General features: G+C 52.4%; 1 protein-coding gene across 4 annotated transcripts; it reads left to right on the top strand.

Moving 5' to 3' along the window:
- Nucleotides 1–323: 323 nt before the first annotated feature.
- Nucleotides 324–26625, top strand: SUSD3 (sushi domain containing 3). 4 transcript variants are annotated; one of them, XM_024252339.3, is made up of 5 exons: nt 324–458; nt 17373–17561; nt 19359–19506; nt 20986–21117; nt 26031–26625. In XM_024252339.3, the coding sequence occupies exons 1-5, from the start codon at nt 371–373 to the stop codon at nt 26239–26241; spliced, it is 768 nt and encodes a 255-aa protein (XP_024108107.1). In that variant the 5' UTR covers nt 324–370; the 3' UTR covers nt 26242–26625. The 4 variants fall into 4 exon arrangements, with proteins under 4 accessions (XP_024108107.1, XP_054376194.1, XP_063570352.1 ...); XM_063714282.1 differs by having other exon boundaries at nt 352–458; nt 19391–19506; XM_054520218.2 differs by lacking the exon at nt 324–458 and adding an exon at nt 10604–10809.
- The last annotated feature ends 574 nt before the right edge of the window (nt 26626–27199 follow it).

Genomic DNA, 27199 nt, shown 5'->3' on the forward strand with positions numbered 1-27199 from the left:
GGAAGGGTGTTGGGCAGAGGTAGCCACGCGTGCAATGCCCCGGAGTAGCAACACTTTCCGCTCAACCCGCTGGCTTGGCCCGCTGGGTATTTGGTCTCCCCAGGGGCCCGGGCCCCCGCCCCCGCCCCCGCCCCCGCCCCCGCCCCCGCCCCCGCCCCCGCCCCCGCCCCCGCCCCCGCCCCCGCCCCCGCCGGACCTCGGCTCCAGTCCAAAGTGTGGGCGTGGTCTGTAAGTTGCATGGCACCGCCCCTGGGCGGGCGTGGAGGGCGGGGCCTGTTGCATCCCGCCCCTCACCCAGGCCCAGGCCCCGCCCCCACAAGCCGGGCTCACTCCCCTGGCAGACCCCGCCAAGCGCCTCGGAGCGCGCAGGATGCGCGGGGCGGCCGCCACACTCCGTGGCAAGGCGAGGCCCCGGGGGCGGGCCGGGGTCACCACGCCTGCCCCAGGGAACCGCACAGGTGAGGGCTGGGGCCGAGTGGCCGCGTGCGAGGCTCTGCGCCCATTTCACAGACTGGAAAGCCGAGGGGAGGGGGTCGCGGGGCCGCACAGTCGTGGGTGGGGGCCACAGCCACGATCTGCCCCGAGGATGAACCTCCTCGACCCTCCGCCGGCCCAGCAGGCGCCCTAGCGGAGCCGAAGCCTGGCAGCGAGCAGTTCGAAACCAGGCGACTGCACGCAGCAGCCCGCGCGCCCGTTCCTGAGTGGCCGCTGCGCCTTGGTCCCGGGCTTCTGCGGACAGCGCGACCGGCCTAAGCCTCTCCACGCCGCAGGCTCCGGGCCCCTCCGGGGGAGGTCGAAACCGGCCTCACCTGGCGGGCGGGCGGGGCGGGGGCGGGAGGGGGGAGCCGGGAGCCCTCTCTGCGCCTGAGGGAGGTGTCATCTTCACGATTCCTAGGTGACCACCGCAGCTCCACTTTACAGATAGAGAAACTGAGCCTGCGAGAGGAGGTGGCTGTCCGAGGTCACCCTGTAGCCAGGCTTGGGATCGCCTCGGCTGTCTCGGAGGAGGCTCAGAGGCCTTTGGAAGGAAGAGAGGCTGCTTTTTATTTTACTTTTAAGTGTTTGAATTCAAGAATGTGCTTAAAGAGCTTTCTGCTCCCGTGCCCAAAGCTGCGGGGTTCGAATGCTGGCCTTGCTCCTTGAATGATTCTAAAGTCTAACCCTTTTAGAAACGGAACCAAACCGGAACTCTGGGTCTCAGATACCCCAAAAGCTTACTTCCGTGGCCACTGCCCACGAGCGTTAGGCCTGAGGGTCCTGGGCGTCTCAGGCGTTGCGGGGCTAAGGCTCTGCGCAGGAGGAAGCTGAGGCCTGGAGTGGGGTGGGCTGGACCAGGTCACACTGTCAGCCTGCAACCCCAGGGAACTGGCAGGAAGGTGGCAGGAGAATTGTTTCCTCTCACAGATGGGGAAACTGCGGCTCAGGGAGCTAATTCACCGAGCAGAGGTCCGCAGCTCAGCAAAGTGGGCGCTGAGACTTGTTCCTGGCGCTGGTGGATTTGGTTTATTTAGTTTGACTCTGGCAGCCTAATGTCCAGAGTCCCTAATTTGGTGTTGGGGTGATGAGCACTTTTGCTCCTGTGTTTGAGTAAGGCCTGCCCAGGGCCTGGTACTGCCTGAGGAGCCCCTTCTACCGGCACAACAGCCTGGGGGAGTGGGTGCCAGTGCCCTTTGGATAGCCTTGACTTGCCCAAGGTCAGCCCAAGGCCAGGGAGTATCTGGAGGCTCTGGCATATTTGCATACAAAAGGCTGTTTGCCTTGGAATTTGTGCTGGGAATGGAGCTTAGTCTGGCACCCTGAGCTCTTGTTCATCCTGCCTGGCCCTGGCTCTGCCTCTGACCACCGTGACCACTTCCCAGGCACTGGCCCCGTTGTTGGAGTTTTGGGTTAGGATCCCCCCCGTGACCTGGGGTGAGTCGCTGCACCTCTGTGCCTCAGTTTCCCCATGTGCCCCAGTTTCCGCACTGTATACCTGCCCCCAAGCTTGTGGACAGGCCCAGTGGAGCCCGGGGAGGGTACTTGTTCTGGTGCAGGGATGATGCCATCATCTGGACTCCATCACTCCCCTGCCATGTGACCTCAGTTTCTTGCTTTGTGAAATGTGCTGTGAAGTTAGAGGCTGGGGGGTTGGGAGCCTTTGGAGAGGATTTGACACTAAAACACCACTGGCCAGGAGTGGTGGCTCATGCCCCTGATCCCACACTTTGGGAGGCTGAGGCGGGCGGATTGCTTGAGTCCAGGAGCTCGAAACCAACCTGGGTAACATAGCGAGACCCCATATCTACAAAAAATGCAAAAAAAAAATTAGCTGAGCATGGTGGCATGTGCCTGTAGTCCCAGCTATTCAGGAGGCTGAAAGGTGGAAGGATTGCTTTAGTCCAGATTTCGAGGCTACAGTGAGTTGTGATCACCTCACTGCACTCCACCCTGGGCAACAGAGTGAGATTCTGTCTCAAAACAAAACAAAAATCAAAAACATAGCACGGGGGTGTGTGTTTTTCCCACCATCTTTAAAATGGAGCCATTACCACTGGTTTTCCTAGAGTAGATATGAAGAGCACAGTAGTGCGGCAGACTCGTCTTCCTGAGAGGCAGGAAGTGGTCTTCCCTCATCTCCCATGAGTGACCTGGGAGAAGGGCAGCGCGCGGGGGAGACTAGCTCAGAGTAGGAGTTTATCATGTTTGTTGTATGACTGGCCCCTGGCCCTGCTCCCAGGTCAGCCCCAGCACTCCCTGATCTGGGAGATTGTCCAGGAAAGCAGGGTTCCAGTGGCTGTAGGTAACCCCCCTGGCATCTGTGGAAGGGCCTTGGAGGAAGGGCCTGGAGAGGGGGTAGCAGAAGACATGCTCTGCTGGTGCCTTCTTGGCTTCACCCCTGAACTCCTGCCCCAGAACTGGACTGTGTCCATTTTGCAGGGGAGAAACTGAGACCCCATGAATGCCTGTGTAAATCAAAGCAAGGCAGACACGCCCCGTGATGCCTGGCTATGGCCTCCTGCCACCCATTGGCATCGACAGAGCTGCTGGTAGAAGGCATAGGTTCCCGGACCCTCGGTTTTCCACCAGGGATGTGGGGGTACACGTTCCTCATTTGGAATTAGCCCAGCTCTTTTCTAGAGGATTGTGTGCTTTCCACATCCTGAGGCCACTCTGCTGCTCAGCCTGGAGATGGAAGGCTGCAGTGGCTCTGAAGCCTGTGCCCACCCTCCATGTGGAGATGGGCTCAGAGAGAGCAAGTGACTTACCCGAAGACACACAGCCAGGGCTGTGGGACACCAACATGTAGTGTTGGGGCCAGGCCCTGTCCCCACTGCCAGGGTCTTGGGGGTCCTGTTCTCAAAGTACCTCTGTGTGCAAAAGTCACCCCCTTTAAACTCTGAGAAATTCCTCCTGAAGGTTCCTTTTCACATTTGGGGGAACTGAGACACAGATTGAGGTCACACAGGGACTCACTGGCAGGTGGGGATCGAGTCTAGGTGAGACTGGGTTCAGCAGCCTGCCTCTGTCGCTCTCTCCCACAGCCTCAGCCAGCATAAAAGGGAACATAGTTACTTGGTCCCACAGCAGGCGAGGTCAGGGTATAGGGGCTGTGTGGCGAATCCCAGGAGGGAGGACAGAAGGGCCGACCTGGGGTCCAAGGTTCCAGATAAAAGATTAACAAGTACGGATTGTTCTCAGACGCCCGGCTGGCCTCACAGGCTGGGAGGATGAGAACCCACCCGGTCAGGCCTGCCCAACTCCGTACATAATGCCAGGGAGGGAGGAAGTGCAGCTGCAGCAGGTGGCCTGGCAGAGGCGCAGGCGCGGCATGTGGGCTGAGGGCCGCTCAGGCATCCCACAGGTGTGGCCCTGAGGTACCCATTGGTCCTCTCCACCTGCTTCTGAGCCGTGGGAGGGCCAGGCAGGGCCTCGTGTGTTTTTATTTTGTATCTTGTTTGCACCAAATCCATTTTCTGTTGTTTTTCCCTCTCATTTAAGATTTACATGCAAAGGGATCTAAAGGGTGCCAGGTAAGAAATGCCCCATCACTAGGCTGGCAGACCGAGGGCAGCCACAACCACGGGCTGGGGAACAGCAGGCGGGTAGGATGGGGCTGGAGGGCAGGACGGATCCAGAGAGGCAAGGCCTCTGCCTCCAGCTTTAGGGAACAGACATCCTCAAAGACAGCTGGGGTGTGGGGTCCTCTGCAGGGGTTAGGCACAGGAGGGCCATCTGCGGGCAGCTCGGAGTTCATGACTATTTGAAGCAGGAGAGGGGACAGGGGACAGGTGGGATCTGCCTCTCATGCATCAGGCATGGGGAGGGGCTCAGGAGGTCAGTGAGGGGTGGCCCTGGGTCCCCTGGGAGTCCAGGAGTCTCTGTGTGAGCAGGACTTGGCTGTGCAGTGGTTAGAGACAAGGGTGATCTACCAGCTCCATCCTCATGCCTTGGTGATTTCTTGGAATGTCCCTGGGAGTTGGGTGCAGGTAGAGACTTCGTAGACCATAGCTCCTGGCACTGTGCTGCCTGCCTGCCCCATCCTGGCTGTGAGTTCGCTGTGAATCCTACGGAATCCTAGCTGTGAGTTCGCTGTGAATCCTATGGAAAGGGCTACCCCAAGGGGACAGGAGTCCAGCCTCCTACTCTTGGCACTGCCATCGTGCAGCCAGGGGCCTTGGGCAGGTTTGGGGGCCTCAGTTTCCTCATCTGGAAAATGGAGCCAGCCCAGAGAAAGTGTTTCCTGGCCTCCCAGGCTCAGGAAAGGAGTACAGGAGACCCCACTGGGGCCTGGAGGGTTGAAGGTCCCCTGTATGCTGCAGACCTTGGGGATCAAGGGCTAAGGAATGAAGTTTCCCTGGGTTCCATGGACCTTGGGGATTGAGGCCCAGGGCCCCAGTAGGGCTCATGTCCTGCCTGGGCTGCTCAAGCCCTGACCTAGGGAGTGATCCTGTGCACCAGATCCTGCTCCAAGATCTCCACAGGGCAGTCCTGCTCCTCCCAGACCCCAGGCAGGCAAGCCACCAGTTTTGCAGACGGGGAAGTTGAGGCTGAGCCAGGTGAGAAATTCAGGTCCAGGACCCGCTGCTGGGAAGGGTCTTGTCAGGATCAGACCCCAGGAACCTACTGGTTAGCCCTCCAGGAAGCCTGCCCACCCAACTGGAGGCTAAAGGGGGGCATTGCCGGTCAGTGGCTTCTCTTTCCGTGGCCCCTGCAGCAGGACAGGCCACAGGAACATGATTTTGCCTCCCTGTGCCCTCAAAGGAGGTTGGACCTCTTGGTCACCCTGAGGAGGCAGGTCAGGGCTGTGAGCCTTGAGCAAGGACTCACCCTACCCTCCCTCCTACCAGTTACTTCCCCCAGACCCTCTGCTTGACTTGTAAAGGAAAGCCATTCCAGCAGTGCACTTACATTAGGACCTGGGCCTGAGACCTTTCTGGTCAGCTGGCTAGAAATGCAGGGTCTGATGCCAGGACTGCGTTTAAGGCCCCCCAGCCCCACCAGGCACCATCCTTCTCTGCTCATGGACAGTTAGGGGGCTGGCATCAATTTTACTGGGCTTGTACTCCAAATTGTTCTATACTTTTGTGTGAGTTTTTAATTTGACGGCGGACTTCTTGTAGGTCAGTGTTACCTCGCTGGCTGGTCCCCTTTCTTTGGTTGTGGGTGGTGACTTCACCTTTTTTTTTTTTTTTGAGACAGAGTCTCACTCTGTCAACCAGGCTAGACTGCAGTGGCGTGATCTTGGCTCACTGCAGCTTCTGCCTCCTGGTTCAAGCGGTTCTCCTGCCTCAGCCTCCCAAGTAGCTGGGACTACAGGCGCACGCCGCCATGCCCAGCTACTTTTTGTATTTTTAGTAGAGACGGGGTTTCACCGTGTTGGCCAGGATGGTCTTGATCTCCTGACCTTGTGATCTGCCCACCTTGGCCTCCCAAAGTGCTGGGAGTACAGGCGTGAGCCACTGCACCCAGCCGACTTCACCCTTTATCCCCCACATCTGTGAGGCTCAGTGATGCAGGCAGGACAGGCTCTGGGGATGCTGGGAAGGGGCCATGCTTGCCTGCTGTTGATGCCTTTCACTGTGACATGTAATCCACCACCTGCAGTTGCTGTCTGAGGACAAGAGCCCTTACTATAGCAGAACCTGGCGGCTGAGAACACAGGATGTGGCTTTTGGCAGATGAAGTGTGAACCAAGACGAGACCTTGGTCGACCTCAGACATGGCTAGGTGAGAGCCGACTGGTCAACCTCAGACATGGCTAGTCATGAGCTCCTCACCCAGCTCAGCACAACACACGGGCGGGCAGGGGGAGGGTCTGCTCCTTCTAAGACACACTTAGAGGAAGTCAGCTGTGGAGGTGGCCTTGCTGGGACGATCATCATTTCATCCAGTCCTCGCCCCACCCTGCCTGTTGTGGTATTTGTAGGTGGAGACACGGGCCCAGGGTGGAGAAGTGACCAGGGTCTTCTGGAAAGGCCGGGCCTACCCTCAAACCCAGGTCCTCTGGCTCTAGAGCTGGCCTGGCTGCCTCGGGTGCATGGGAGGCCCTGGCAGTCACATCCGTCTTGTTTGAGAGAAAGCTATGTTCCCACGGTGACACACAGTCTCGGTAGAATAAGTCCTAGAGATCAGCCCAGTGCCCAGACGGCTTAGCAGTGGTTAGTGTCTGGGTCCTGGATGGGGAGTGGTATGGCCACCCCTTCCCTGGGACCCCGGTGGGTGGGAAGGGGATGTGCCCAGGGGATCAGTTACATGTCAGCAGTGGGGATGCTCAAGGTCTTCCCCCAGCATTTTTCTTTTGAACGTGCAGCAGAGTTGAAAGAATTTTATGCCTGGACACGCACCAGCTCGATTCCACCCTTCGCATTTCGCTGTGTCTGCTTTCTCACATCTGTCTCCATCCCTTGGTCCACCCCTCCAGGCATCTCATTATTCTAATGAAGTTCTAGTTTTATTTTTAAAGAAAGAATTCACGTTCATCTATTCATCCTCTCACTGGGCAGACACTCAACCAGGCGCTATTGTGGGTGCTGGACACACTCACCCTCACCAACCTCCCCTCCCATCCGCCAACGGCTACTCCCAAACCTCTGGCTGGTGAGGCCTCCTCTCTGCAAGGGCCACAGTGGGCTGGGAAGCCGCAGAGGAAGGCAGAAGTCGCAGCTCTAAATTAAGGACTGGGAAGTGTTGGCTGCCTGGCGGCCCTGGGGAAGAGGCCACGTGGCTAGCCCGTGGCTGCCCTGCTGTGTCTGCCAGGGCTCCAGAATCCCATAGCCACCTCCTTGGCCAGAAGGACAGTGCATATCCAGATCCCAAGATCCTGAAAAAGCAAAGTGGTCCCTGGCCCTTGGGGAGTGCTGATCACAACTCTTGCCTGTGAGGTCAGGCTGCCAGTCCTCCATTCCTTTGTTCTTGTATTCATTCATTAACTCATTCCTGCACTGATGTCTGTGGATATGGAGCATGGTAGTTGATGGAGAGCCCAACCCTGGAGACAGAATTCAAGTCCTAGCTGTGCCACTGGGAGCTAGGTGACCCAAGGCCAGCGAGAGTCAGCCCAGGGTTATAGGAAATAGCCCAGGCCAGGGGTTAGAGCTGTACCTGGCACACAGGTATGCTCAGTGTCAGCTGTCATCCGCCCAGCATCCCTGGGAGGTTCTGCCTCCTGCTGATCTCAGTCCTGCCCACCATCCCCTCCATCCCCCTGAAGGGCAGGGCAGCTCTTCAGGCCCTCCGCACTCTGTGTACCGCCCCTAGAAATTGTGCACTCCTCCCCTGCAGCCTCCCCAATCTGAAGGGCTGATCTTTTTAACCCTGACAGAGATAAGAAGCAAAAAAAGTATCTTCAGTTACTTTTTCTTTTTTTGGAGATGGAGTCTCCCTCTGTCGCCCATGTTGGAGTGCAGTGGCATGATCTTGGCTCACTGCAACCTCCACCTCCCGGGTTCAAGGGATTCTTCTGTCTCAGCCTCTTGAGTAGCTGGGACTACAGGCGCACGCCACCATGCCCAGCTAATTTTTGTATTTTTAGTAGAGACAGGTTTTCACCATATTGGTCAGGCGGGTCTCAAACTCCTGACCTCATGATCCGCCTGCCTTGGCCTCCCAAAGTGCTAGGATTACAGGTGTGAGCCACTGTGCCCAGCCAAGTATCTTCAGTTTTAAATGTGTATTTCTTTAATTGACATATTTTCCCCCTGATTTTTTAAACAGCTTTACCGGGCCATAATTCACATACCATACAATTTACCTTTTTAAATCATAGAACTCAGTAGCTTTTGTACATTCACAGATATGTGCTACCATCACTCCAGTCCATTTTATTTTATTTTATTTTATTTTAATTTAATTTTATTTTATTTTATTTTTATTTTATTATGTTTTTGAGACAGAGTCACTCTGTTGCCCTGGCTGGAGTGCAGTGGCACAATCTTGGCTCACTGCAACCTCCGCCTCCCGGGTTCAAGCGATTCCCCTGCCTCAGCCTCCTGAGTAGCTGGATTACAGGTGTGCACCACCACACCCAGCTAATTTTTGTATTTTTAGTGGCGATGGGGTTTCACCGTGTTGGCCAGGCTGGTCTGGAACTCCTGACCTCAGGTGATCTTCTGACTGCCTTGGCCTCCCAAAGTGCTGGGATTACAGGTGTGAGCCACCATACCCAGCCACTCCAGTCAATTTTATAATATTTTTAATCACCGCATAAGAAGATCCCATACCCCTTAGCAGCCATCTCCCAGTTTTCCCTTTCCCCCAGCTTCTGACAGCCACTAATCTGCTTTCTGTCTCTGGATTTGCCTATTCTGGACATTTCATATGAGTGTCATCATATGACAGTGACCTTTTGTGTCTGACTTCTTTCACTTAACACAGTGTTTTCAAGGTTTACCCATGTTGTAACATGGATCAGCACTTCATGCCTTTTGATGATTTAATAGTACTCTGTGGTGTGGATAAACCACATTTTGTTTATTCACTTATTGGTTGACAGACATTTAGGTGTTTCAGCTGTCTGGCCATTACAAATAATGCTGCTGTGAACATTCATGTACCCATTTTTGTGTAGACAGGTATTTTCATTTCTCTTGGCTGATTACCTAGCAGTGGAGTTACTGGATCATGTGGTAATTCTGTGCTTAACTGTTTGAAAAACCACCAGACAGTCTTCCAAAGCTGTTGCACCATTTTGTTCCCAAACTAGTAGCGTCTGAGGTGCCAGTTTCTCCACATTTTTCCTAATACTTCGTATTGTCTGTCCTTTTTTTTTTTTTTTGAGATGAAGTCTTGCTCTGTCCCAGGCTGGAGTGCAGTAGCATGATCTCGGCTAACTGCAACCTCCGCCTCCCAGGTTCAAGTGATACTCCTGCCTCAGCCTCCCAAGTAGCTGGGATTACAGGGGCCCACCACCACGCCTGGCTAATTTTTGTAGTTTTAGTAGAGACAGAGTTTCACCCTGTTGGCTAGGGTGGTCTCAAACTCCTAACCTCAAGTGATCCACCCACCTCGGCCTCCCAAAGTCCTGGGATTACAGGCGTGAGCCACTGCGCTCAGCCAGCCCTTGGTATTGCCTGTCTTTTTGACAGACTTCTTTGTGGTTTTGATTTGTATTTCCCTGAAGGTTAATAATTTTGAGAATCTTCTTGTGCTTATTGGCTGCTAACTTATCTTTTTCAGAGAAATGTCTGTTCAGATCCTTTGGCCATTTTTAAATTTTGTTGTCTTCTAATTGAGTTGTAATAATTCTTTATATGTTCTAGACACATGCCTTTTATCAGATACATGATTTGCAAGTATTTTCTCCCTATTGGTAAGTTGTCTTTTCACTTTATTGAATGCCCTTTAAAGCACAAACATTTTTCATTTTGATGAAGTCCTGTTTTTATTTTTCTTTTGGTGTTTGTCTTTGGTGTTAGATCTAAGAAACCATTGCCTAAGTTCACAAAGATTTTCCTAGATTTTCTTCTAAGAGTTTCATAGTTTTAGCTCTTACTTTTAGGTCTTTGATTCATGTTAAGTTAATTTTAGTATATGGTATGATCTAGGGGTCCAGCTTCAGTTGTCCCAGCATTAGTTTGTTGAAAAACTATTCCTTTCCCATTGAATTGTCTTGGTACCCTTGTTGAAAATCATTTGACTATAAATGTAAGGGTTTACCTCTGCACTCTCAGTTCTATTCTGTTGGCCTTTATGTCTGTCCTTATGATAGTACCACACTGTTTTGATTACTCTAGCTTTGTAATAAGTTTTGAAATTGGCAAGTGTGAACCCTCCAACTTTGTTCTTTTTCAAGAGTGTTTTGGCTATTCTAGGTCTTTTGCATTTCCATATGAGCTTTAGGATCAGCCAGCCTGTTGATTTCTGGAAAGAAAGCAGCTGGATTCTGATAGAGATTTTGTTGAATCTGTATATCAGTTTGGGGAATACAGTAGATTCAATGAATACAGCAGATTCAATGAATATAGTAGATACAGTGAATATAGTAGATACAATGTATCCAAGGGGGATACATTCCAGGACCCCTCAGTGCATGCCTGAAACTTCAGATACTATATATGTTGTTTTTTTCCTAAACACATGTACCTATGATAATTTAATTTATAAATTGAACACAGTAAAAGATTAATGATAACTAGTAATAAGTTATACCAATTATAACAATATATTATAATGAGAGTAATGTGAATGTGGTCTCTCTCTCTCTGAATATCTTAATAGACGGTACTCACCCTTCTTGCGATGATGTGAGATGATAAAATGCCTACATGATGAGATGAAGTGAGATGAAAAACATAGGCCTTGTGATGGAATGGGAAATTCCAGAGATAATTTGTAAGTTTTACACTGTGAGCCGCTCTGAGTATTGTGATGAAATCTCACCCATCCCGCTCCACCCTGCCTGGGATTGCTGTCAGTCACTTAGTAGCCCTCTGGGTTATCAGATCCCCTGATACTACAGTGCTTGTGTTCAGGCAACTCTCATTTTACTTAATAATGGCCCAAAGCACAATTGTTGTGAGGTACTGTTTTCTGATTGTGGAACCACCGGTAACTGAAACCATGGAAAGTGAAAACAAGGATAAGGAGGGACTACCATAATATGTTGCCATCGTAACAATATTAAGTCTTCTGATCCATGAGCATAGGATGTTTTCCCATTTATTTAGGTCCTTAATTTCTTTCAACAACGTTTTGTAGTTTTCAGAGTATATATTTTGCACTTCTGTTATTAAATTTATAACTAATTTATTCTTTTTGATGCTATTGTATAAAATGTTTTTCTTAATTTTCAATTTGCTCTCTGCTACTGTACAGAAATACAATTGACTTCTGTATGTTGACCTGGTATTCTACAACCTTGCTGAACTAATTTCTATTTATAATAGCTTTTAGTGGATTTCTGAGGCTTTTCTACATATATACGAAATCATGTCATCTAATGGAGATTGTTTTACTTCTTCCTTTTTTTTTCTTTTTTATTTGAGATGGAGTCTCACTTTGTTGCCCAGGCTGGAGTGCAGTGGTACGATTTTGTCTCACTGCAACCTCTGCTTCCTGGGATCAGGCAATTCTCCTGCCTCAGCCTCACAAATAGCTGGGATTACAGACATGTGCCGCCCACACCCGGTTAATTTTTGATTTTAGTACAGATGGGGTTTCACCATGTTGGCCAGGCTGGTCTTGAACTCCTGACCTCAAGTGATCCACCTGCCTCGACCTCCCAAAGTGCTGGGATTACAGGCATGAGCCACCATGCCTGGCCGAGCCATTTGTTTTTCTTTTCTAACTTACCCATTTTGCTGTGATTTTTGTCATTGGCTTATTAATATATAAGTGCTGTTTATGTAGAGAAGATACAAATCTCCTATTACATATATGTTACAAATATAAGAATCTTAGACACCGCATCTAGTGGTGGCATTTGGGCAGGTGAGTCCACCTCTCTGAGCCTTATCTGTAATAATACAGATAAGGAATGTGGGGTGCTCTTGAACAGAATATTCCATCCATACATGCATTGTTATTGTTAATAGCTGTGCAAATGCTGAGGATCCATAGACAGGGAGCAGTCAGAATGGCCCCGCCCAGGCCAGAGGCTGGCCTTCCCCAGATACTGAAGGGGCAGAAAGGATGGGGGCAGCCCAGGGATGAAGAGCCAGGTGCCTGCGGTTGACCCTGGCGGAACCACAAACTGGCTGTGTGACCTCAGTTTCCCTGAGCCATGGTTTCTGGGGCTGCAGAATGGGGGAGGCAGTTCTTCCAAGGACATCATGGCTCCTGCCCTCATGCGTACCAGGCACAACCACCTTCCAGATGCCTTGGCATTATACCTCATTTCCTTCGCACCCCAGTCCAAGGTGGGCACAACAGCTGTGCTGACTTTGAGGCCAGGGCAGGCTCCCTTGCCTGGGCCCCCAAATGTGTGTGGTGGAGGTGGACTAGGAGCCCCACAGGCTGGAACCCACGTGTTCGTTTCTGTACTGTCACCCAACAGCTGCTGAAGCGCTCAGCACAGAGTAGAGCCTGGGCATTATTCTTCTTTCTATTATTATTGTTGCTGATATTCCTACTTTTGTTATTGTCACCTTGGGGCCCCAAGTGGACCAGGCAGAATCCTAAGCGCTAAATAGGGCACTGGGCTGAGACGTGTTGCTGAAGCTTTGTATCAGATTTGAGCCAGTCCACTTAACAAATCCACAAGAAAACAGTGGCCTAACTCCAGCTGGAGTTTGTTTCTGTCTCTTCTTAGGATCTGAGAGGTTAGTCTGCCCTTTCACACGTCTACCATCTTTGCTCCCTGTATTAGTCAGGGTTCTCTAGACGGTCTGGACTAATAGCATAGATGTATATATAAAGGGGAGTTTATTAAGGAGTATTGACTCACACGATAACAAGGTGAAGTCCCACAATAGGCTGCCTGCAAGCTGAGGAGCAAGGAAGCCAGTCCGAGTCCTAAAACCTCAAAAGTAGGGAAGACAGTACAGCCTTCAGTCTGGCTGAAGGCCCGACAGCCCTTGGCAAGCCACTGGTGTAAGTCCAAGAATCCAAAAGCTGAAGAACTTGAAGTCTGATGTTCAAAGGCAGGAAGCATCCAGCATGGGAGAAAGATGAAGTCCAGAAAATTCAGCCAGTCTAGTCCTTCCACGTTCCTCTGCCTGCTTTTATTCTAGCCTCACTGGCAGCTGATTAGATGGTGCCCACCAGATTAAGGGTGAGTCTGCTTCTCCCAGTCCACCGACTCAAATGTTAATCTCCTTTGGCAACATCCTCACAGACACACCCAGGGACAATACATTGCATTCTTCAGTTCAATCAAGTTGACACTCAATATTAACCATCACACTCCCCAATGCAGAAGTGGCACAGCATCTATGCTCACACCTCATTGGCCAGGTTCAGTCACGTGACTACTCCCTGGAGGGCAGGTTGGGAAATGTAGTTGTCAGTGGTGGTCACATTTCCAGCTGCAACTCTGGGATGGGGAGAAGGGATACTAGAGGCAACTGCAGCCAGGGGTGGGAACTAGAGTTGAAGCTGCTCAGGATGAGGTGAGATGGGGCAGATTCTACCCGCTGGGCTTGGCCATCAGGTGGGGCTCCCGAAACAGTGTGCTGGGTCCCAGTTCCATCCCTACCACCTTCCCGCTGAGTGACCTTCGGCATGCCACTGAGCTTTGCTGTGCCTCAGTTTCCCCATCTGTAAGGTAGGGGTAGACCACCCTCCTCATAGGGCTATAACACAGTACAGCTCCCATTAGGCCCCCAGTGTTGTTTGTGTTAGATCAGTCCCTCCCCCATCCCTCCCAGAAAAGTACACAAACCATAAGCCCCTCCCACACCTCTTCTTCCCTTGCTAGCACGTATCCTCAGGGCAGAAGCAGTGTAGCCTGACCCTCCCAAAGCGGTGGGGCATGTCTGCCTCAACCCCTCCTGAGGGCCACCCCTGCCTCCGTACTCTCGCCCTCAGCATCTCAGCTTGTTAAGGCCCTGGGGTCCTCGGTCATGCAGAGGCCAAGGGCAGGGGGACCACTGGGTGCTGCTGGGGAGTGGGTCAATGTGACCTGGCCAGCTACAGCCAAATGCCATCCTTCACTGTCACTACCATGGCACAGAACCTCTGGTAGCCTCCACTTTTGCCAGATTCCAGACCAGACTTGGGGCCTGGCCTGAAGCCCAGCTCTGCTGATGCCCATTAATAGCCGTGGCACACATGGCTGGGGCAAGGGGTGGTGTGACCTCTCTGAGCCTCAGTTTCCCCCCAGATGGGCTTGTGAATTCAGATGTGGGGTAAGAAATGGAGTGATACGTCTCGCAGATAAAGACCTTGCCTGGGCACACAGCCAGCCCACGTGACTGCTCCTGGGCGGATGTGAATAAATCTGGGGGATGTTATCAGCCTACCGCAGATGTCTTTGGTAAACATTTTAAAATTAGAGTCCACAGAGTTTGCTGGCCAACTGGTTGTGGATTGAGAAAGTAGGTTTCAAGGTTTAGGGCCCAAGCAACTGAAGGATGGAGGGACTGCTGATTTAAATTAAAGTTATAAGAGGAGAAGCCATATGGTGAGCAGGTTTGGGGAGCTCAGAAGCTTGGCTATGTCTCATCTCAGGCTCGGTGGGCAGTAGTTCTTCCATTCCTGGCACCCAGGGCATGGTCCTGGCTGGAGATGTAGCACACAGAGGACAGAGGAAGGTCGTAGCAGGTCAGTATGGAATAATGGGGTCCCTCAGACTCTGCATGCCCCAGTTTTTGTCCCCGCCATCACCCCCATCTCTGGGTGTCAGTCCCTGCCTGTGCAGAGGGAGACAGGCACAGAGATGCTCAGGTGGCCCTTCACCACTGCTGCCTCCGGTCAGTCTCTGCCTCTGCACACACCATGCATCAGCACGGCCTGCTGTCCCTGTGGAGTCTTGCTCTGTCGCCCAGGCTGGAGTGCAGTGGTGCAATCTCGGCTCACTGCAAGCTCCGCCTCCTGGGTTCACGCCATTCTCCTGCCTCAGCCTCTCGAGTAGCTGGGACTACAGGCACCCGCCACCACACCCAGCTAAGTATTTTTCTATTTTTAATAGACATGGGGTTTCACCGTGTTAGCCAGGATGGTCTCAATCTCCTGACCTCGTGATCCGCCTGCCTCGGCCTCCCAAAGTGCTGGGATTACAGGCGTGAGCCACTGCGCCCGGCCTGTCCCTGCTCTTTACCTGTGATGCACCATCGGTCCACTGTCAATGCCCAAAAATCAGGAAATACCAGATAAGCAGGAGGAAGAGCCTCTTGCATTTGGACAGCAGGAGACCCGCTTGGGGATGTCCTTAGCAGTTTCACTGAACGTCCTTGAACCCCAGAGACAACTCAGATGCAGGGAACAGGGACACACACTGAGGCCCGTCTGCACAATGGAACACTTCACTGCTGTGAAAAGTAACCAGCTGCTGATACATGCATAGCACAACGACTCAGGTGCATTGTGTGTGTGTGTGTCTGTGTGTGTATGAATGTGTGTGAAGTTAGACCAGAGCCTCCTTGTCTGGTTCTAAGTCTTCCCTGCAGCATAAGAGCTGTGTGACTGCAAAAAGTGTCATAAGACGCTCTGCCCAGTTTGCTCATCTGTCGATGGGGATAATGATGGTTCTCCCTGGGTAGGCTGCTGTGCCGATAGATGATGGCACATGTAAGGCAGGTGCAATGGCATCCAGACACAGTAATCTTCTCAGTCCCAGCTGTTGTCGTTATTTTATAAAAATTCTCGATTGCTGTTGCATCCAGAGCATCTCTGTGTCCTTATTTAAGAACATCACTGGCCGGGCGTGGTGGCTCACGTCTGTAATCCCAGCACTTTGGGAAGCCAAGGCAGGCGGATCACGAGGTCATCATGGCCAACATGGTGAAACCCTGTCTCTACTAAAAATACAAAAAATTAGCCAGGTGTGGTCGCGCACACCTGTAATCCCAGCTACTCGGGAGGGTGAGGCAGGAGAATTGCTTGAACCCAGGAGGTGGAGGTTGCTGTGAGCTGAGATCGCGCCATTGCACACTCCAGCCTGGGCGACAGGGCAAGACACTGACTCAAAAAAAAAAAAAAAAAAATCACTGTAAGTGCTCTCTGGTATTTTAATGTCTGGATGGACCCGGGTGAGGGAATCATTCCCTCCTGCTGGAGACGTGGGTTGTTTCAGCCTTTCACTATTATGTATGGTTCTGAGGTGGGCTTCCTCATAGAGAAATCTTGGCAGCAGATTTTTTTTTTTTTTTTTTTTTTATTTTGAGATGGAGTCTCACTCTGTCGCCAGGCTGGAGTGCAGTGATCTTGGCTCACTGCCACCTCCGACTCCCTGGTTCAATCAATTCTCCGGCCTCAGCCTCCCGAGTAGCTGGAATTACAGGCACGTGCCACCACGCCCAGCTAATTTTTGTATTTTTAGTAGAGATGGGATTTCACCATGTTGGCCAGGATGGTCTCAATCCCCCGACCTCATGATCCACCTGCCTCGGCCTCCCAAAGTGCTGGGATTACAAGCATAAGCCACCATGCCTGGCCAGCAGATTCTTATTTCCTGTGGCTAAAGGTTCATATGCAACATAGGGTGCTTATTGCATTTACCAAATGCTCTGCAGAAAGGTTGGATCCATACCCCACCCCGGGTACAGGGCTTCCCAGGCCCTGCCAACTTGCACATTGTTTTCTTTTTGCCTTTACCTCACCAACGCAGGAAAAATGAGCTCTCCCTTGAATCAACATTTCCTCAATTGCCTGTGGGTCTGCATTTTTCACGACTGTGGGCCACTGGTGTCCTTGCGAATTGCTTGTTCACACATTAGAACTTGTTGGGTTTTTTTTAAACGGAATATTCAATTTTCATTGATGTGTAAGACCTCTTCATAGATTAAGACTATCGAACCAACCTTTGACCTGTGTTTTCCAAATATCCTTTCCCGAATTTTTCACCTGAGTTGGTTGTTTTCCATTATTAGGGAGCCTCAGAAGCTTTTGCTTTCTGCTTTGTTTGCAGTCAAATCTGTTGATCTCTCTCTGTCCTTCTTTTTTTTTTTTTTTTTTTTTTCTGATTTCTGCCTTTGGAGCCGTGTTTAGGTCATAATCAAAGGCCATGCCTCAGTGTCTCAGGGAAGGTATGTTTGCTTTTATTGTCTTCTAACACTTGTTTCTTTTTTTAACGCTCCAGTCCTCAACATCTAGAGTGTACTTCATGGAGGGATCCAGCTCTGCATTGTCCCCGGGTCTGGATGACCCCATGTGACCTCTAGAGCATCCAATGGCCTTTGGAGCTGCACCCCACCCCTGTGCTCCCCAATGCTGTGCCAGCTCCTCACTCCGGGTCCTGCCCAGCCCTGCCCTACGTGCCCACCCCCCCCATGCCTCACACCTGCCTCTCTCCCCAGGCACCTGCGCTAAGCTACGGCTACCACCGCAAGCAACCTTCCAAGTCCTTCGTGGCAATGGTGCTTCCGTGGGGACCGTGCTCATGTTCCGCTGCCCCTCCAACCACCAGATGGTGGGGTCTGGGCTCCTCACCTGCACCTGGAAGGGGAGCATCGCTGAGTGGTCTTCAGGGTCCCCAGTGTGCAAACGTAAGGACCCCTCTCTCAGCTCGGTGGCTCTAGGGATGGGGGATGGCCCCAAATCCTGTCATGGGGATGGTGTGGGTGGGGATGGCGCGGGTGTCTACTCACAAGCAGCTAGGCCAGTGTGTAGGGTCCCGTTCCCAACACTGACAGCTTGCTTACATGTCAGCAGCCGGCTGTAGGCCCTCAGCCCTCCCAGTGCCATGTTGGCACCACGGACCTGAAGCCTAGTAGCGGGCCTCCAATCCTGGCTCTGCTACCGACTCAGCCCCTCACTGCCAAGAGGCTGCGCATGCTCTCTGAGCCAGCATGTTTTCATCTGTCAAGCAGGAAACTATGTTTGTTCGTTCATTCATTCATTTATTCATGTACACGTGCACATGGCCAACTTTAATAGGATATTTCACGTATCAGGAATCTTAAGTACTGGCAACACGGAAGGTCATGACGTGCCTGGCCCTGGATCTCCCAGTCTGTGGAAGGAGATGGTTTTCTGGTTGTATTTCTTGTACAGGTGTTGAAAGGTCCACAAGATAGTCCCTTTTCAGTGCCCAGCATGACATTTCCAAAATGAAGCTATGTGTGTTATGTTCATGTGTTTTGTGCATAAAAAGGCCTCAGAGTCAAAATAGTTTGGCAGATTCTGGGTTTTTATGCTGCAGGACTTTTCAGAGCCTTTAAAATGTTCACGTGCTAGGTGATTCTCTGAGGATTCGAGTGTTAGGATTAGATTCTGAGAGGCAGAAAACCCAAAATACTAGGATTAACTATGATGGAGCTCAACCTTCAGGGAGGGCAGGCAGATCTGTATGGGCTCCATGGCAGTGGGAGCCAGGCCCCTTCCCTGGCATGGCTCTGCTGGGCATGCCTCAGCCTCATGATTCAAGGTGGCAGCAGCTGTGTTCCAGGCAGCTGTTATGGGGTGAGGGGCCCTGGGGCCAAAGGGCAGGCCCCAGTGTCTCAGGGAAGGTTCTTAGAAGTTGCCCCAAATCACTTCTTATCCTCCACTGGCCAGAACATGGTCCTGTGACCATGTAGTCTCCATTTTGGGTGGCCAGGATTCACTAGGAAGCATGGGAAATGGGGACCAGGGGACAGGGCCATGTTCCCTGCGTGGGGGAGTAAACGGTGTTGCTCAAATTAGGATTCTGAGGCCTTTTTTAGCCAGAACATCCAGTAGAATCTGATGGAACTAGTTTTTGGAGCATAGCTGAGGTCACACAGCAGATACATAGTATTTTGGACCTTCCTGGAAAGTGACCTGAGAAGGCATGTAGGCCCCCTGAAGAATGTTGCCACCTTGGGGCATTGTGAAAACCCAGACCATGGGCTGGGCAAGGCCTCCTCAGCACTGTCTATTGTCACCTCCTCTCTGTGGCCCGCCCTTCCTTCATTCCTCAGGCAGGACTCCAGTGGCTAGGAGCCAGGGAGGCCATCACTCTGAACTCCCTGCCAGAACTTCTGTAATTGGCCACTCTGCAGACTTCTACATACCCTACAAAACCCTGCTCAAATACCCCCTTCAATTAGCCACTCTGCATACTCCTACACACCCTGCTCAAATACCTGCTTCTTGGGGAGAGTCTTCTCTGATAGTCCCACCTCCAAATATAGTTTGCACAGATCTTTGCCTCAGCCCCCAGCACCTCACTGCCCCCTTACCATGCAACAGGGCTCACTGAGGGCTGCCCAGGCCCTGTCTACACCCAGGCCCTACCCCTACCACCCCTGAGACCCCCAACCCCTGGGCCAGGCAGATCTGGGCAAACCTCGCCCAGGAGCTGGTGGTTGTCTCCCACACAGTGGTGCCACCACACGAGACCTTTGGCTTCAAGGTGGCCGTGATCGCCTCCATTGTGAGCTGTGCCATCATCCTGCTCATGTCCATGGCCTTCCTCACCTGCTGCCTCCTCAAGTGCGTGAAGAAGAGTGAGCGGCGGCACTCCAACAGGTACGGTGGCCTCATGATCTCAGGGTCCTCCCGGGAGGTGCCTCTTGGCACCATGGGAGGACGAAAGGGCAGAGTGTTTCATGGGAACCCCGGCACTGCCCTCAGGGCACCCGTTCCTACCACTGCTGCTCTGGGCCTGTGTCTCACCAAGTGCTGCTCCCGGCCCACGCAGCAGCCAGGGGCAGCATCACAGCTGGGGGGCATGTGGGCCCCCGAGGCCCTGCTCTTAGGCCAGGCTATGGGTTCACGGGGGATTATTTTATTTATTTATTTATTTTGAGACAGAGTCTTGCTCTGTCACCCAGGCGACAGAGTACAGTAGCGTGATCTCAGCTCACTGCAACCTCCGCCTCCTGGGTTAAAGCAATTCTCCTGCCTCAGCCTTCCTAGAAGCTGGGATTATAGGTATGCACCACCACACTCGGCTAATTTTTTGTATTTTTAGTGGAGATGGGGTTTCACCATGTTGGCCAGGCTGGTCTCGAACTCCTGACCTCCGGTGATCTGCCCGGTGATCTGCCTCCCAAAGTGCTGGGATTACAGGCATGAGCCACCGCGCCCGGCCCGTTTTATTCTTAAACCTGCACACATATGCAGTATGCACTCTGCTGTGTTAACGGCCTGCAGGGCTGCCACACACGCCCCCTAAACCTTGAGAGGGAGTCACTGTCACTGCAGATGGAGGGCTGGTTAACCACAGCCCACCAGCGAAGTCCGGCTCTCTGTCAGGTTTTTTCCCCATGGTAATTTATTATTATTTTTTGTTTTTATTTTTTATTGTGGTAAAATATCAATACATAAAACTTAACCTTCTTTTTTTTTTTTGAGACGGAGTCTCGCTCTGTCGCCCAGGCTGGAGTGCAGTGGCTCCCATCTCAGCTCACTGCAAGCTCCACCTCCCGGGATCACGCCATTCTCCTGCCTCAGCCTCCCGAGTAGCTGGGACTACAAGCGCCCGCCACCATGCTCAGCTAATTTTTTTTTTGTATTTTTAGTAGAGACGGGGTTTCACCATGTTAGCCAGGATGGTCTCGAGCTCCTGACCTCACGATCCACCCGCCACGGCCTCCCAAAGTGCTGGGATTACAGGCATGAGCCACCGCACCCAGCCAAAACTTACCTTTTTAACGTCTACAGTTCAGTGGCATTAAGTATGTTCACGATGTATTGCAGCCATTAGCACTGTCCAGCCCTAGAACTTTCCACCACCTGTATTTGTAAGTAAAGTTTTATTGGAACACAGCCATGTTCATCGTCTACTGGTGTGTGGCTACTTTTGGGCTGCAATGGCAGAGTTTAGCTGTGGGAGAAATCATGTGTCTCACCGCACCAAAAACATCCACTGCCCAGCTCTTTGAGAGGTTTGCCAGCCTGCACTGGTCCTGCAGACGGTGCCCTGGGCCTACATGGAGCCCATTTCCACCACCGTCAGGGACACACCTGCATGCTCAGAGTCCTTCCTCCCAAACTCTCCTCCAGGTCAGCCCAGCTGTGGTCCCAGCTGAAAGATGAGGACTTGGAGACGGTGCAGGCCGCATACCTTGGCCTCAAGCACTTCAACAAACCCGTGAGCGGGCCCAGCCAGGCGCACGACAACCACAGCTTCACCACGTGAGCCCGGGTCTGGGTGGGGGGACATGCTGGGGGACAAGGGGTCCAGCTTGGTCAGGCCCCAGGCTGCCTGCTGCTCCCACACGCTGAGAGCCTGCTGCTCCCACACACCCAGCCCACCCAGAACCTTAACTCCCATCTCTAAAACAAGAGGCTGGTGGTCCTTGTAGCACTCTGTCCTGACTGTGACATTCTAGGACTCAGAGCTGCCCCCAGCAGTGTTTTCATCTGAAGGGTCCACCCTCCAGGGAAGCTGAAGCTTCTACACATCTGTGTTCCCTCCACCCACACCCAGCAGGGCTCTGCACTGAGCTGCAGTCACTTGCTCTCCCTCCCGTGCTCTCTCCCTCTCCTTTCTCTCTCTCTTAATACACACATACATTTTTTTGCCCTGAACCAATATAAGGACATTCTTTTTCTGAGTCCAGAAATTTAATACTGATTGGCCAGGCATGGTGGCTCACACCTGTAATCCCAGCAGTTTGGGAGGCTGAGGTGGGAGGATCACCTGAGGTCAGGAGTTCGAGGCCAACATGGTGAAATCCCGTCTCTACTAAAAACACAAACATTACCTGGGTGTGGCAGCGTGTGCCTTTAATCCCAGCTACTTGGGAGGCGGAGACAGGAGAATCACTTGAACCCAGGAGGCGGAGGCTGCAGTGAGCCAAGGTTACGCCACTGCACTCCAGCCTGGGCGACAGAGCGAGACTCCGTTTCAAAAAAAAAAAAAAAAAATCTAATATTGATTGATTGCACGTGGACTGTTGAGTGGAGAATGTCCATAATCACACGCAGCACTCAGCCACCAGGTCTCTGGGCTCCTTAAACTGGTATGGGCCTTCCGTTTTTCATGGCATAGTCTTCTGAGGGCTCCAGGCCAGTGGTCGCATGCAGAGGCTCCTGTCTGCATCTGTCTGCTGTTTCTGTGTGACCAGGCCCGGCTCTGCATTTCTGGTGCAGGGCTAGGTGTGCAGATCACAGACATGGGCCAGGCTGCCCCCACGGGCCACATGGAATGGGGTCTCTTGGCTGAGGCGAAGCCCCCCAGGTCCCTCCACTGTCAGAGCCTGAGAAAGGGGCTCTGCAAGCGTCCCTCCGCTGTCTCAGCGGCCTCTGACTCGTGGTCTCAGCGTGCAAGGCTGATCCTGCCAGATCCGCTCTTGCCTTGGGCATTACAGAATGGTGACTTCGTTAATTCTGTTGTACTTCTGACATTCCTTCTATCAGGGATGAGGATGAGCTGTTTTTTTCTTTCCTTTCTTTCGATTTTGTTTTGTTGTTTTAGCATCACATGAACTCATGAATATTCTTTTCTGAAACTTTTATTTTGGGAAAAGTTCACAAATACACAAAAGTAGAATATTGTCACGGATCTCCTGTCCCTGCCTCCCATTCTCATGGTCACCAGCTAAGCCAGGCAACCTCATTCATGCCCCTTGCCCCGCATTATTTTCAAGCACACTTTTTGTGGGTTCCAGTTCCTGGCAGTAGGAGCTCTGCCAAGCCATGGCCTGTGTCCTTCTGATCCATCCCCATCAATCTGTGAGTGCTTCCTGCCTTGCACAAGATGTTCCAGGCCCATCTCATGCTTTCTGTGCCCATCTCTGCGGTTGGCCACTGCTCTGGGAGCCCTGTTTCTCTGGGTGGAGAACAGCACTTAGACACCGGGGTCCGGGCGGGCATCCAGACAACATCATTGAGCTTGTGTTCCCTTCCTTCAGGCCCTCCCGCTGGAGTCTTTCAAGACTGCAGTGCACTTGGTCCCAGCCCTCGTGGCCTCACTGTATGACTGTAACAGCTCCATGCCTCAGTTTCCTCACCTGTAAAGTGAGGATTGCAGTAGCGCTCACCCTTTCAAGTTGTTGAGGTTACCCGAGTCCAGGTGTGTGCCTCTCTCGCCAGGCCCAGGGTGAGAGCTCAGTGAATATTGGCTGTTACTGTCGTTGCCACTCTTACGACCTTATGCAGATGGGGAAACTGAGGCACAGGAGGTGGTGATCTGTGTGGCCCTGGGTTACACACACCGTGCTGGGTCTGGCCAACACCCGCAGGGAAGGAATTCACCTTTCTATCTCCTTTCCTGGCGCATCAGGTGTGTATTACATCAACAAGGATGTAGCCGAAATGCTGCCATTGATACTTTTGCACTTAGCAACACGTTCCAGGTCACCATGGTGGTCTGAGGCCTCCAGGCTATCATTCCTTACAGCAGCCCATTATTCCAAAGCTTCCAACATCTGCTAGACCCTCCCCTGTTGAGTGGTCAGGTGTGGTCAGTGTCTTTTTGCTTAGTGCTGTTTTTCTTTTTCAAGACCACAACTCTTGGGGGTGATCCTAGGAATCGATTGTTTAGGCCCAACAGTCTGAATATTTTATGACCACATTCTTTCCCTGGGAGCTCTGGTACAAGTGAGTGTGGCCATATTTTTCTGGTAACTGCATCATCACTGAGTGCTGACCATTTGTTTATCATTTGTTTCTTACAGTAGCTACAAGTTGTGTGGGTAGTTTCCGTCAGCATTTCTTTGATGAATGTGGAGGAAGAATGTTTTCTCCAGCCTTGGCTCACCAGTGCCATTGCTGGCATGAGTCATTTTCTGTTTTCTCTGCTGAATTACCTCCTAATGTTTTGCTCCATGTGTTGTGGGAGGGCACCTGACCCATCAATTGGCTGTACATTTTTTAGGCCTCTTTCCTTTTTTTTTTTTTTTTTTTTGAGGCGAAGTCTTGCTCTGTCGCCCAGGCTGGAGTGCAGTGGCGCGATCTCGGCTCACTGCAAGCTCCGCCTCCCGGGTTCACGCCATTCTCCTGCCTCAGCCTCCCAAGTAGCTGGGACCACAGGTGCCCGCCACCACGCCCAGCTAATTTTTTGTATTTTTAGTAGAGACGGGGTTTCACTGTGTTAGCCAGGATGGTCTCGATCTCCTGACCTCGTGATCCGCCCACCTCGGCCTCCCAAAGTGCTGGGATTACAGGCGTGAGCCACCGTGCCTGACCCCCTTTCCTTTTTATTTTAATTTTGTTGGGGCCATGGTGGCTAATGCCTTTCCTTTTGGGTAGTGAGATATCCAAAGCCACTTTCAGAGCTACTCCATTGCCCCGCCTGTGATCCCCGCCCCCCATTACAGCACTGGGACCAGATCGTCCTGTGTCATAACTGGGAAAGTGCCCATGGAATGGGGGAAGGAACAATTGCCTCTCAAGGCAACATGGTGTCCAAGATGATGGCAGCCACAGCTGCTGCCACTGCCGCAGGGGCTTTGCTGGCCAGGGCATGACGCCGAGGGGCTCCCAGGGGTGCTGTTTGGGGCCACACTTCTGCCTGGTCCCAGCACCACAGACACCGCCTCTTACACTGCGGGAACTTGGACAGTGTGTGGTCAGACACGTGCGTCCCATCCAAGAGTGGCCACAAATCCGTGTACAGAGCTGTGTTCACCTCCCTCAGGGAGTGAGAGAGCCAGGGCAGGAGGGAGGCACCCTGACAGGGCCGTGAGAGGCTGGAGGAGGCCGGCTTGGGGGCCACTCTGATAGTCAGCTCAAGAGGCAGGAAGTGGTGGTGAGGCTGAGGGGGATTGGGAGGGGGACCCTTAGGGCAGAGCCCCTTCCCGGAGCTCTCTCACACATGGGGACCTCGAGCACTCAGCCCAGCTTCGTGGGGACTCAGAGAAGGCGGGTCCTGCCCAGGGCTACAAAGCCGATGGAGGCAGAGTTCCCTGAGTCCCCAGCCCTGGGCCCCAGGCTCCCAGGTAGGATCCTTGGGATATGCCTGTGCTGGGGCTGCCCACCCCTCAGGCAGGGCCCAGGCTGTCTCCATAGGTGGTAAATTGCCTTTAGTAAGGTGAGGTTTGCCTCGACCTTGTTTTTATTTCATAAGTACTTCTCAGCACTTGCAATGTGCCAGGCACTGTTCTGAACTCTTCCAAATATTAACTCTTTTCACCTAGGGGTGGGTACTACTTTTATCCCGTTTTCCAGGTGAAGAAGTAGGCAGGTTAAGAAACTTGTGTAGACTCCCACACAACCAGTAAGTGAGGCTGGGTGAAGTCAGTCTGCCTCCTGCCTCCCCGAAGCCGCCTTTCGTCTCCACCAGTTATTGATGCTTTCACTTACTCATTGCATAAGCAGATCATTTCTTAATTCCTACTACTTACTAGAGTTTTTCTGAGAATTAGTTGTGGGTGGGAGCGGTGATCCAGGAAGGCTTCCTGGAAGAGGTGATGCCGGAAGTGAAAGCACTAAGAGAGCCTGCTTTGGGAGGGGAGAGAGACAGCCTCTGAGGGGAGGAGAGGACATGCAAAGGGCTGGAGGTGGGAGCCGCCAGGCAGCCCACATGGAGCAGAGGCCAGTGTGTGTGGAGGCTGGAGATGGGGCAGGGCCAGGGTCTGGTCAGCCTGGGGAATGGCTTGGTTTGTATCCGGGGGAGTGGAGAGCCACAAGAGTACTGAGGGTGGAGCAGGTGGGTGATCCAGCTCCTGGCCACCAAAGAGGCAGGCCTGGCAGGAGGGAAGATGTCCTCCCCTTGACCTCCTGCTCCCCAGCGTCCCTTCTCTGCCTGAGACATCCCAGGCCCTGGCCAGACAGCTGGGTTCCTGGTGGTTTCTGCACACTCTGAATGAGCCCCAGGAAGTCCCTTCCCACACCTTAGGGGGGCAAGTGTCTGATTCCTGGGCCACGCCCTGGTTGTGTAGATGAAGGACCCACTTGCCAACAAGGCCCAGCAGGGAGATGGAGTGACCTCTGTGTACCTTAGGGTGCAGGGCAGCTCCCGGCAGGAGGAAACGGGCTCCCCAGTCCTCAGGGCGGCAGTTGCCCCAGGCCCACTGGAGGGCCTGGGTACCTGGGAAGGTATGGAGTTGGGGGTTAAACCCTATCCACACTCTTTTGCCAACTCATGCCTCCTCTCTCCACAGAGACCATGGTGAGAGCACCACCAAGCTGGCCAGTGTGACCCGCAGCATGGACAAGGACCCTGGGATCCCCAGAGCTCTGAGTCTCAGTGGCTCCTCCAGCTCACCCCAAGCCCAGGTGATGGTGCACATGGCGAACCCCAGACAGCCCCTGCCTGCCTCTGGGCTGGCCACAGGAATGCCACAACAGCCCGCAGCATATGCCCTAGGGTGACCACGCAGTGAGGCTGGTGCCCATGCTCCACACTGGGAGGCCAGGCTGACCCCACCAGCCAGTCAGCTGCAACTCCACATCAACTCCACAGGCGCCCAGCTCGAGACTGATGAGTGGAATCAGCTTCCAGGTGTAGGGACCCCTTGGGGGGCCGAGCTGACATCCAAGGCTGAGGACCCCAGTGGGGAGTGTTCTGTTCTGACATATCCTGGCCGTAACGATTTTTATAGTTATGGACTACTTGAAACCACTACTGAGGGTAATTTACCAGCTGTGGCCTCCCACTAACTAGCATTCCTTTAAAGAGACCGGGAAATGTTTTAAGCAAATCTAGTTTTGTATAATAAAATAAGAAAATAGCAATAAACTTCTTTTCAGCAACTACAGATGGCTACCTCAGCATCTTCCTCCACAGGATGTACTGCTTCCAAGCAAGGACCCATGGAGGGTTCTGCATCTGTTGTCTGTAAAAATGCAGTTGAGGGGTATGAAGTAAAACTAAATAATTATTTCTTTTTTTTTCTTTTTTTTTTTTTTTTGAGACAGAGTCTCACTCTGTTGCCCAGGTTGGAGTGCAGTGGCGCAATCTCCGCTCACTGCAAGCTCCACTTCCCAGGTTCAAGCGATTCTCCTGCCTCAGCCTCCTGAGTAGCTGGGACTACAGGTGCCCGCCACCACGCCCAGCTAATTTTTTGTATTTTTAGTAAAGATGGGGTTTCACCATGTTAGCCAGGATGTCTCGATCTCCTGACCTCATGATCTGCCCGCTTTGGCCTCCCAAAGTGCTGGGATTACAGGTGTGAGCCACCACGCCCAGCTAAATAATTATTTCTAATACTGAAAAATACAAAGGTAATAGTGGTTGGTTGATGTTAGAGTCAGCAGAGGAGACTTCCCTTTTTTTGTTTGTTTGTTTTCAGGGCTAGTTTCTGTTTAACTCTGAAGGAAAAAATCTGGT

The sequence above is a fragment of the Pongo abelii genome, chromosome 13 (assembly GCF_028885655.2).
Source record: "Pongo abelii isolate AG06213 chromosome 13, NHGRI_mPonAbe1-v2.0_pri, whole genome shotgun sequence".
NCBI lineage: Eukaryota > Metazoa > Chordata > Mammalia > Primates > Hominidae > Pongo > Pongo abelii.

Excerpts from the sequence above, each read along its gene's own strand:
- SUSD3 (XM_024252339.3), top strand. The coding sequence starts at position 371 with ATGCGCGGGGCGGCCGCCACACTCCGTGGCAAGGCGAGGCCCCGGGGG. Across the intron at positions 17,562-19,358 it reads AGGGTCCCCAGTGTGCAAAC|TGGTGCCACCACACGAGACC; the intron begins GTAAGGACCCCT and ends TCTCCCACACAG. Across the intron at positions 21,118-26,030 it reads GACAACCACAGCTTCACCAC|AGACCATGGTGAGAGCACCA; the intron begins GTGAGCCCGGGT and ends CTCTCTCCACAG.